Source organism: Oncorhynchus mykiss, chromosome 25 (genome assembly GCF_057628025.1).
Source record: "Oncorhynchus mykiss isolate SJ-2025 chromosome 25, ASM5762802v1, whole genome shotgun sequence".
NCBI lineage: Eukaryota > Metazoa > Chordata > Actinopteri > Salmoniformes > Salmonidae > Oncorhynchus > Oncorhynchus mykiss.
The window spans coordinates 63,203,477-63,215,289 of NC_143046.1; the positions used below are offsets into that span (position 1 = coordinate 63,203,477).

At 39.8% G+C, this 11,813-nt stretch overlaps 1 protein-coding gene across 4 annotated transcripts; it reads left to right on the forward strand.

The window, feature by feature from the left end:
- Positions 1 to 1,082: 1,082 nt before the first annotated feature.
- LOC110505459 (KH domain-containing, RNA-binding, signal transduction-associated protein 1) lies at positions 1,083 to 9,570 on the forward strand. 4 transcript variants are annotated; one of them, XR_002470812.3, is made up of 11 exons: positions 1,083 to 1,297; positions 3,825 to 3,952; positions 4,537 to 4,653; positions 4,776 to 4,922; positions 5,098 to 5,240; positions 5,335 to 5,608; positions 5,846 to 5,922; positions 6,322 to 6,380; positions 6,578 to 6,748; positions 8,604 to 8,666; positions 9,062 to 9,570. XR_002470812.3 is itself a non-coding variant. In XM_021584689.3 (9 exons), the coding sequence occupies exons 1-9, from the start codon at positions 1,165 to 1,167 to the stop codon at positions 6,682 to 6,684; spliced, it is 1,185 nt and encodes a 394-aa protein (XP_021440364.1). In that variant the 5' UTR covers positions 1,083 to 1,164; the 3' UTR covers positions 6,685 to 7,654. The 4 variants fall into 4 exon arrangements, 2 of the variants coding, with proteins under 2 accessions (XP_021440364.1, XP_021440365.1); XR_002470813.3 differs by having other exon boundaries at positions 5,101 to 5,240; XM_021584689.3 differs by lacking the exons at positions 8,604 to 8,666; positions 9,062 to 9,570 and having other exon boundaries at positions 6,578 to 7,654.
- The last annotated feature ends 2,243 nt before the right edge of the window (positions 9,571 to 11,813 follow it).

Sequence of the window (11,813 nt, forward strand, 5' to 3'; positions counted from 1 at the left end):
GTTCTCCGACTTGCAAGCATCCCACTTTTTCCTCCAAACATAACAATGGTCATTATGGCCAAACAGTTCTATTGATGTTTCAGCAGACCAGAGGACATTTACAATCTTTGTCCTCATGTGCAGTTGCAAACCGTAGTCTGGCTTTTTTATGGCTGATTTGGAGCAGTGGCTTCTTCCTTGCTGAGCGGCCTTTCAGGTTATATCGATATAGGACTCGTTTTACTGTGGATATAGCTACTTTTGTACCTCTTTCCCCCAGCATCTTCACAAGGTCCTTTGCTGTTGTTCTGTGATTGATTTGCACTTTTCCACCAAAGTACATTCATTTCTAGGAGACAGAACGCGTCTCCATCCTGAGCGGTATGACGGCTGCGTGGTCCCATGGTGTTTACGGCAGGGCAGCATGGTAGCCTAGTGGTTAGAGCGTTGGACTAGTAACTGGAAGGTTGCAAGTTCAAACACCCCGAGCTGACAAGGTACAAATATGTCATTCTGCCCCTGAACAGGCAGTTAACCCACTAACTTGCCTAGCTAAATAAAGGTACAAAATAAATTAACGTTAATCATGGTATCATCCACATGAATATACAAGTGCTCAGAAACAATAAAAGTGACTCAAATGATAAAATGACTAATGCCTGAAGATAGATCTTGTGATCCTAATTCAGTTTGGGTTGGGTGAAAGACAAGAAGACAAAATAAAACTATTGATGATGCACTTAACCTTCGGCATACAGTTAATAAACATATTTTTTCTTTAGAGACAAACCACAAAAAGGGACATTTTCAAGAAGTTTATTTTCCTGCCTTCTTGACCTCAATCTGGGACTAAATGAAAAGGTGTATGTTGTTGTCAGTTCAAAAACACTGTCTCTTTAAATCCTCAAAGCAGCCTCGTTTCCGATGCATAAAAGCTGTGACGTATTTTTCTTAATTTTTTTTGCACGAGAAGAACGTCGTCCATTCTACAAACCGTATTCATCCATAACCCGCTCTCTTTTAGCGGTGAAATACGGATAAGGTGTAGCTAGTTGCCGGAGAATATTACGTTTGAAAACATAGCTGAGAACATCAAGCTGGTCAACTTAATAAAGTAGGCTGTTTTGGGACGCTCCCGACCGACTGGAAACCAAGTAAACGAAAACGTTACAGAACGTGAGCCACATGAGTTCTGACGCTAAGCCCGAGCCTAAAAAAGCCAAAATGGAGAATGAAAGCAAGTATCTCCCTGAGCTTCTGGCAGAAAAAGACAGTCTGGATTCTTCATTCACACATGCAATGAAACTTATATCGACAGGTAATATTTTACTCAAATATTTTGATTGGAGTGCACGTTTGTAGTGACTCCTTGAACTAGTTTGCTAGGTAACGCGATAACTAGCTGGTGTAACTAAAAATGTGACGATGGCTAGGCTAACGTAGCTAGCTAGCAAGTTACTTAACTGTTCTGATTGTAACGTTAACACTTATGGTTTCAACAACAAACTGTGTTGACCTAAACGATAGGCTATTGGTTATTGATTCGATACAATGGGTTTTGCTAAACCCACAACATATAGCCTAGTCAATTTGAGTTACGTTGTAAAAATGTAGGCCTTGTTGGACAACAATGGTTGCGGCGGGAAGAACGGCCTGTTAGCACGAGGCTCGAATGGAGGAGAGGCATGGCACCGAGTAGGATCGGTTAGGGACCCTGTAGGTATCTAGTTAGGTAACGAGGCTGTAATAACCTAGTACTTTTCCGCCGTGAAACTTAATGAATGTGGAAGGCTGCTGCCGAATTTGTTTTTTCTCAAATTTAATAAAATTCAGTAGTTAGGTTTCCATCCAATTGGCTACAGATTCGAGAATATTCTATAATTTGCACAAAAACAATGCATGTTTGCTTCAAATGTACTTGTTGCGAATAAAATTGTACGTGGATATAGTCGACAACCATTTCATCGGTTAAATTCCCCATGCACCGAATATATTTCCATCTGATTTTCAACTGTGGTTTTGTCACAAAGTAGGATTATAAAGCAAATGTGCCCACTTATCGTGACACGTGTGAGTTTATAGACAAAAGAGCGAGATTTGTCAAAAGGCAGTCAAACTAGAATCAATCATCGAGTCGCTGGAATAAGACCCTCGATATTTATTGGAAAGTAACATCAAGCCCATCACCGTGCTCTTTCACCACCCTGTTGAATTCATAATGACTTTTTAAATATGTAGCCTCATAAACTGCACGCGTTACCAAATCGTATTGGGAGGACCGCACAACATCATTGCCTCCAAATTCACTTTGATATGATGGTTATTATATAAATATTTACAGATAATGGTGTTTGCACCGCAATTATTCGCACAATTTTACTGACACAAAGATCCCACTGTCTTAGCATGTTTTAACTTTTGGGAAATTTACTGACAACTGTTTCCTCCAGGGCTTTCATGACATTATGTATGTTGCGTGCATAAAATGTTTGGCTGGAAAATTTGTTTTTTTAATCGTCAAATAGGGTTTTCATCGTCAGAACCTGTTATCTGACGATCACGTTTGCTTGCTGCTTTTCTCTTAACAGTAGCTCGTTTTATGAACTAAGGCTGCTTATTTGTTTGTGCTACTAAAATGTGTAGTTGGATGAGTCCTCACTAAACAAGCATAAAAATAGTTTTTTCCTCCAAATGTAATCTATAGAATCTACCATTTGGAGGAAGAATTTGACATTTGTATCTAAAAGCGTAATTGTAAATAATTAATCAGGTAGCATATTTATGCCATTTTAGCCTTATCAAGGTCTTGTCCATGTTCCATATGTAGGTGCTACAAAACAAAAATCTCTATGGGCATATTACAGTTCTGAAATTTGCATAGTAGGTAACCAATCAGAGCCCTCCTTTACTTGCATCCTGCAATAAAAAAATAAAAAAAACTTTATCACCCACTTTTTATTTGATATCCATCACAACTATATTGAATCTCAGTTAATGTTTACTCATGCAAGTCACTTAGATTTTTACTAATAAACATTTCCCACATTTTACAGCTGGATTCCTGAATTTATTTTGCGAGTACCTTCATATGATGTTGCACTTTTGAAATTGGTAGTAGACAGCAGCTAGCTTGCACATCTGTGGGTCCATATTTTTGGGATGTCTGCTAAAAAGTTACTGTGCAATGGCAATGCTGTAGGCAGGACATTGCTACAATATATTGGAACCTCTGCCAGAGACCTCATGGCTGCTATTATGGCAGTCAGAATCTGAGCATTGTCCACAATGTCCGGTTGGCATGCCTTTTTAGTATAAGAAGATGGTTTCTGTAGTTAAGTGTCAGACCAAGTTATGAACGGTTTCATCCTGCTGCAGGGCCAGTTAACAGCTTGCTTGCAGTCTGCCTCTCCCCCAGAGCCAATTTTTACCCAGACAGTTCACCACTGCCAGTCTGTTTCAAACTAAGCAGGGACATGCATTAAGATGAGTTTAGAATCTGTTTTGTGACCAAATTTGTATTCTAGTTTGATCAGCTACTTTTTTGTCAATGATGTGAATTGTGGTGTGACTTGAGACCCGCCCACTACATTTTTTTTTTTTTGTGGGGAAATGAGGGAGCTGGTATCATTGGATGACTTGTGTTTTATCTTACTACGACAGGATTTTCTCTGGTAGTAGGTCTATGTATTGATGTAGCTATAATTACTCTACACTTTGATTTGACCAAGTTCTGCTAATTACTTGTAAATTATGAACATTTCATGTAGCTCTTGCACTGTTTATGTTCAGTCTGTGAGTGATAGTGATGTTAGTCAAACTAAAAAGCCATGTTTTCCGTTCTGTAGAGATAGAAAGGATTCAGAAAGGAGAGACGAAGAAAGAGACAGAAAGAGAAACCTACCTGGACCTGTTTACCACAAAGAACATCAAGGTCAAGGAACGTGTACTCATTCCAGTCAAACAGTACCCAAGGGTGAGTAAAGTTTTCTCTTGTACAATAGAAGCCTTCAGTTTGGGCCATTGCTTTTCATATGCGATTACATTAACGGGGGGGGCTCATATTTACTATGCTCAAAGCATACATTACAATTGAACACCCTACTGCATGTCTGGCTCTCCCTCACTGTCAAGGGACAACTTGCACACCTCAGGGTTATCAGTGACCTCAAACTTAAATGGATATGACTGCATATAGTGCAGTTATTTTAATAGGAGAATTTCATGGGAGTGAAGTCAGAATGGCATGTCAGTGCTCCTTCTGCTGTGCTGTTAGACCCCCAGTGGTGTCTACAAAATGGACCACTTAAACAGGCATAAATCAAAATAAATAGGACCGCTGGTTCATTCCTCTTCAATTATGTGTGCTGAAACTTCTTTCTCATATGTCTATTGCCACTGTCCCTTAGACGGGAAGGCAGCATGCTATAGATTCGAGGCATTGATACAGTATCTTATGCAGCATATTACCGTGATCTATGTTTCAATATCCCTGAATACTACAATCTCTGCACCAAGAACATCGAGTCTATTATAGTGAAACCTTTTTTATTTCCACAGTTCAACTTTGTTGGTAAGATTTTGGGACCCCAGGGGAACACAATCAAGCGCCTCCAGGAGGAAACTGGAGCAAAGATCTCAGTATTGGGCAAAGGTTCCATGAGGGACAAGGTGAAGGTAAGAATGGAGGGAGGAGTTGACAGGGTACATGTGGAGAAGAGTCATTTTGTAACAAACAGCAGTGATTGGATGTGTAATGTGCAGAATTCATTGTTGTTTTTTACGCTGTTGAATTTCAGGAGGAAGAGCTGAGAAAGGGTGGTGAGCCCAAATATGCTCATCTGGGCATGGAACTGCATGTCTTCATAGAGGTGTTTGCTCCTATACCTGAGGCATACCTGCGCATGGCTCACGCCATGGACGAGGTCAAGAAGTTCCTCATCCCTGTAAGTATCCCAGGGAGCTTCCTGCTTCAACCAAAGCTATTTCAGGTTGTGATATATGGGCCTAGCTATTTGGTCTATGGTAACTTAGCAATGGTCCAAGATGTTCCATGCTACTGCCGTGTTATAATCTCTGACCTGTCATGTTAATGGAGCTACTCTCTTTACTCTTTATAAGCAGGACACCATGGATGGTATATGCCAGGATCAGTTCATGGAGATTGGCTACCTGAATGGCGGTCAAGATTCACAATCCAGGGGACGAGGGGGCCCTCCAGGCAGGGGCAGGGGAGCACCCCCACCCAATTCAGTAGGAGCCAGGTAGGACTCGCAGTGCCTGACAACCCCTTACCTTTCAAGACCAAAAGCCTTCATAATCCTACAAAGTTTATTTCTCCATGATTTATTTATTCAGGGGGCGAGGAATGCTACCTCGTGGAGGAGCCCCTCGTGGAGGCACCCAACGTGGTGGAGCTTCCCGAGGAGGACCTCCCAGGGGTGGGTCGGCCAGAGGGGCTCCAGCTGGCCGGGGGGGACCCCCCTCTACACCTGCTAGAGGAGGCACTACACCCCGTTCCAGACCACCCACCCCAGGGACACCAAGGATGCTCCCGTCCCCAGCCCATTCCCACCAGCAGCACCAGCACCAACATGCCCCACCACCCAAGGCTGAGGCCTACAATGAATATGTAAGTCAAACCACTCAATTGTTAAGTCATTGGGTTGTATACCTACTTTCTTTCAGAACTGAAGAGCTGTCAGTTTAATATTTTGTTGTCTATTCATCATGGGTGACAGGTCACTTCATTCATGGGTTTAAGCCCCATCTAGTCCACTTGACTGTTTTATTCTGACATGCTAGTAGCATTCTGTTTTACCTCGTCATTCTGTGGTAATAGTGGCCTGTGTTGTCTTCATTCCCCCAGCCTGCCTATGAAGAAAGCTACGCTGAGCCTGCATATGAAGGTTATGACAACTATTACAGTCAACAACCTCCACAAGCGTAAGTCTTTCTCATAATATAATGGTTAAAACAATGACTTGGCCAATCCTCAGTAGAAGATTGTAGTAGCAGACTTTTTTCGCCCCAGCATTTTGCATTTGAATTGTCATAGGAAATATTGAGGTCAAGATGGTTAGGATGGATTTCAGCAGCCAACCCAGCCACTCTGGTTCAGAGGTGATGGGTTAAATGCGGGAAGACACGTTTCGGTTGCATTGTTGTGCAACTGACTCTGTATCCCGCTTTCCCTAGTGATTTCAATTTCCGGAAACTTTTGTAATTAAGCTGATATATTGTGCCATTTTAAGTGAATGCTGTGGGGCCCCAGACATTTTACCCTTGTAATATTCAATGTAGTATCAGTCTGTCTCAAAAGGCTCTTTGACGTTCTCTTCACAGGGACACAGAGTACTATGACTACGGACATGGAGAGGCTCAGGAGGCTTATGAACCCTATGGTAAGATGGCAATAAATTAATGGGCTAAGTAAATCTTTTTTCATACATTTTCAAATAATGAAACTGACATAGTTGGTCCAAACTGGTTCTGTGTCCATGTGTTGTACTCTGTTGTGACATATTTGACCACCACTCTTTTTTGTCACACTGCATGTATCCAAACATTGACCTAGGCTTGGTGTTTTTTTTCTCTGTAGCCCAGGATGATTGGGAGGGTTCCTGGTCCTCCACTGGAGGCAAAGCCCCTCCAGCGAGGCAGGATAAGAGGGGGGCCTACAGAGAGCATCCATACGGAAGATACTGAACAGTCTCCGGTAGAGGGTTGCCATGGCAACGGTCTCCCATTGTAACTCACTTAACTCTCCAAAGTAATTTCCCTAAATGTTTTTCTTTTAAATTTTCTGTAGTTTTTTGTTTTTTAATGATTTGAGAGCAGGACAACTGGATGTATCGTATCGAGTGGGCGTAGCAAGCGAATGCAAGGATTTGGATAATACGTTATCATTCAATGTTTCCACAGCATCATTGACAGTTTTAAGATCTAATTTAATGGTTACTTAGAGAAACGTGATACCTTGTATAGTGTTAAATGTTATTTTGAAGGTTTGTTTCAGTTTGTCTTGAAATTATTTGTGTCAGTTGCAGTCTCATTTAGGCTGCATTTCTAAAGTATTTTTTAGCTAAAACTTGATTAATGACGTCAATGTAACATCGGCAACTAGATTAAGAATATATGGGGAAGAACCAAAATAATTTTATAGACAAATCATTTTTGCAGAAACTAACATTCCCTATAGAGGCATAGATTTCAATGTTTTTTCTTTTCTTAGGGTTTTGAAATCTAGCCTTATTAGACACTGAGACAGTCTGTCCTAAAATATCTCCTTTAAGTATTTTCAATTCGACTTGGTTGTAAGTACATTCTACTTTAGATAACTTTTGCTTGGCTTACTTTGGTCTACATCTTATTGGGCTGACTTTGATAGAAATGCTGATAAATTACTCACTTTGTTTGAGTGGTTCTACAAGAATTTGGACATGGTCCTCACATGGTCTTCATGTAAGGGAAAACTGCAGCCATCTCAATATTATATGCATACAGTTAAGAAAGTTTTGTATATTGCTTTCTAAAGTTGTGCCGTCTCCAAAATGCATAGTGCTACGTACGTGTGTACTCTTGCCTAAATAGGATACTAAATATATCCCAAAAATGTTTTTCTGCAGTGCGTTGTATCAATAAAGCCTAATTTGTTTTGTTTTTTTATCAAACTAAACCTGGTATTTTGCTTTTGTTGTATAGTAATGCCTTCCACTTCTAATAAAACTGATTCTCGTTTTGAGGATTTTCACAAAACTCCTAAACAATCACCAGAATATTGTATGTACATAGGAGACAAAAGCAACCAAAAAGAAAATCTGCTTTACTTTGATAAAGAGCACGTCCTCTTCATCTCTCTGTATTAAAAAGGATCTAGAAGAGACTTGTTATGTCACCTAAAATAAAGATGGTACCTTAATCAAGGTAATGTATTTCCAAATACTTCGCTTGAGAAGGGTATAGTGCTTGGACTTGTAGTATTTGAAATCAATCGTTACAACGGAACATTTCCTCAAGCTTCCCAATGAGCCATGTATTTTTAGTCCTTTGAAATAACTGATTTTCAACCGTATTTACAATCAAGCTTGCAGGGATCTTACTTGACTTTGATGCAAAGTCATGCTGGCTGGTTTTATTAAAGAAAAATATCGCAGTGCAGAGGAGAGGATGCTAAAAGCCAAAAGATCACGTCAAGAAGGTAAAACTAACCCCAACTGTCATTTGTTAGATATTTTTTGTCTTATGCTCAAAATGCTAGAACCTGCTAGTCAACCCAAACCAGTTGTCCAAAACTGCGTGACTGAAAAATATGTCTCAAATAAAATAGCTGTACAAAATTATTAGAAATGATTGTAATGCAACTCTTGCTAAAATTGAACGCAGTTTATGGTCCAATCATTTAAAATGCCTTCTGCCTTTTTTTAAATTTTAGAATACTGTTAAAATGTTCAGCATTTGTAGCAATCTTTAAGTCTTGGTTACAAAAAATAAATTGACAACCTCAGCTTGAGTTGCATGACTTTTGCAGTGAAATATTAGTTTTGCATGAATGATTGTCCAACTTAAACTACATGTAGTTGTCAACAGCACTTGCACATGGGTCTCATTTGTATTTCTGTCCCCAGGTATTCTGAGTTAGTCCTTCTGGGTTTGAGAAAGGCATTGGACTTGAGCTGAATGTCCTCATGGTAAGTATTGTCTTCAGCAATATGTAATTTAAAAATGCTCAAGCTGCTACAGTATTTGTTTTGACTATTAATAAAATAAAACTGATGAAATCAAGAATGACCCAAGTCTGCCAACTGAGTGTACCTCAGATTCTGCATTTGCTTGTTGAATTTGGCCAGAAAGTGCTTAGTCCCCTTCACAACCAACTGCAAGGTTTTTGAATGGACCCTCGGGCCGACTTTTGTCCAGCTCTAGTAGAAAATCAAACCAGGGTTGTGATGTAGTACTTTCTGATGGACTGGAGGAAATGTTGGGTTTTTCCCAATGATATTTGATAAAGGTTTACCTCAATCTGTCACTTTGAGAAGTGCTCTGATTTCATGCCGCGTGACTGAATTAAATGTATTTTCAACAGGTATAATCCTGTGAAAGGCCTTGACTGCACTGATAAAAGGCTCCTGGCAGTCTGGCGTTTTGTTGGTGATTTAAATGTCTGGACTGCCAAGGTTTCTTTCGCTCGAGATTCAACCGTTTGTTAGAAATGATGATAAAAGAATGAGCTCGTTCCATCACTTCAGGATAATGACAATCCCTGGAAAACAGTTGATTCTCGCCCAGTTTCCAGAGAAATCAACATTAGGCCTACAGTGCGTTCAACTTGAGTTGGGATGAAATCATGGTCTGGTTCCCGACAAAGCAGCTTGGAGAATGCTCCAAGAGTACAGTACGAGGAACTGAGTTTGTGTGTCATCTTCCTTTGGCTCCTGATAGATTTCTGTGACTAGGAATTTTTTTACCTCACTTTTTACATTTTTAAATATGACATTTTGTGTATTTGTGAAATTGTATTTGCCACAGGAAGTTCTTGGATGTTTTCTGTACAGACTTAATTTTATATATCTTAAATAAATCCCAATATCCTGACTGCTGTTTCTTAATTGTTGGTACGGGTGTTTTGCGGCTCATAAAAGGTAAATTCTTCAGCTACTTTCATTATTATATTTAAATATAGCCTTGGTTACTATATATATGGACAAACATCTCTTATCATGGGCCTAATCTCTTCCCTTACTAAATAAACAAACACCATCTCTCTGGGTACCAGGTGTCTGGAATGGCAACGTTGTGAGTGGTTGCTCTGCTCGAGTTTCTCGCGCGCTTATTTTCTGTCCAATGTGGGGAATCTGGGTAGTGATGTCTGGCCCCATTCTGTAAGGTAATAGACATAATATTGACAAAGGGGAGAAGGATAAAGGAATGCGATTTTAAGACACTAGTTTACTGGAGCAGCGACCCTTTAGTTGGGACAAATGGGTAGCAACAAGTGAATGCTCAATGCAGCATCTAGTGAAGTTGTTGAACTCAATGGAGCATTTTAGTCGAGTAGTGGTGGAAGAAGTACCATGAGTCACCCAGTACTACTTGAGTAAAAGTATTTGTTTTAAATCTACGTAAGTATCAAGTAAAACAGCAAATCATTTTATGTTCCTTATTAAGCAAATCAGATGCCATTTGTTTAATTTCTGAAAGCGAGGGGCACAGTCCAACACGCATACTAATGACGCATGTGTGTTTAGTGAGTCCGCCAGATCACAGGCAGATGGGATGACCAGGGATGTTCTTTTGATATGCGCATGAATTGGACCCTTTTCCTGTCCTGCTAAGCATTCAATGTAGTGTGCTTTTGGATAATGGAAAATTATATGTAGTAAAATTAAATTTTCTTTAGGAATGTGGTCAAGTTAAAGTTGTCAAATATAAATGGTAAAGTAGATATACCTTTAAGTACTTTAAACCACTGCAGTCGAGACAGGTTGCTGAGACAATGCTCTTAGCAGCTGGAAAATACGGAGAGGAGGTCGCTAGACTAAAAACAGTAGCAAATCAGTGTCTAGTGATTACAATTTTGGTAATCTGTGCCTAAAGTATTCACACAAGATTTGTGATCATATACAAATGTAGGCAATATTTTGAAATTTTAGTAATGTTATACATGTTTGGGCTTCTTGCAGTCAAATTATTTATAATTATGTTCCGGCCCCCTGACCATCCACTCAAAAAAATAATAATTGGCCCACAACTAGATGATCCCTGTGCTAGAATTTATAAGATTGAGCCAGGTGCTGTGGTCTGTTTTGCATATCAGAAGATTTTAGGGTGATCTGATTTAAAATCTGTCAACATTATCAGAATATATGCACTAACAGATGGTTCATCCATTGGTGGCAGGCTGTATGTTGTCTGACACTGAGAAAAGCTCCTGTTGTCATTGGGCTGAGCAGTCCCTTGGAGGGCTGAACCAGAGGGCACTTCAGCAGGATGGAAATAAACAGTGGGGAATCATCTGTGACCTTTTGAAAGGAATTAAAATATGTACGTATAATTTAATCTGAGGCCAACCTTCCAAATGCATATGCTGTTCTGTCTCCAAGGTTGTCATCAATTCTCAAATGTTACTACCCCTGTGACATCAAACGGCAAGCAATATCATTGTCAGATTGGATCGAGGCATTATCAGTTATTCGATTTCCTGAGGGTCATGGTCAGAAACAAAATGTTGCTGTTCCCACTGATGTACACTTTTATTTTAAATATCAATATGTGCCCCATGTGAGAACTGCAGGCAGTCAACTCATTACCATCCTTATTAACTGAAGAGTATTGCAAGTGCATGGTGAAATGCAGATTATTTGGGTTCAAGTTGACAACCTAAAAAAAGTTAGAAATGGCTCTAAGGGACATGCTGCTGATTAGATTTGAGTAGATATTTCAAGCTTAAAGTTGAGGATTTATCTGGATTCAGAAGATTCATCATTCACATGATGCACTTTTATGTAAATCTTAGCCATTACCATAGATACAAATTAGGGAAACTGGTATGTATCCAATCCCCAGACCAACTAAATGCTGACACTTAGAGGTGGGAAAAGAAATACAACATATCTATAAACCACTATTTGAATAGCTGTCAAAGAACTGGACAGGTGAAAATAAATTCCCAGGAGCCATCCACCACATTGCATTCACCTGTCCTGTCCTACCAGTTATTAATGAGAGAATGCAGGAACGCTTGAACATCTATAGGTTGAGCGTGAGATGCAGATCTATGCAAAAGTACAGTCAATTAATTCATACATTGAACAATGTATACTAGGCCTACTTATGTT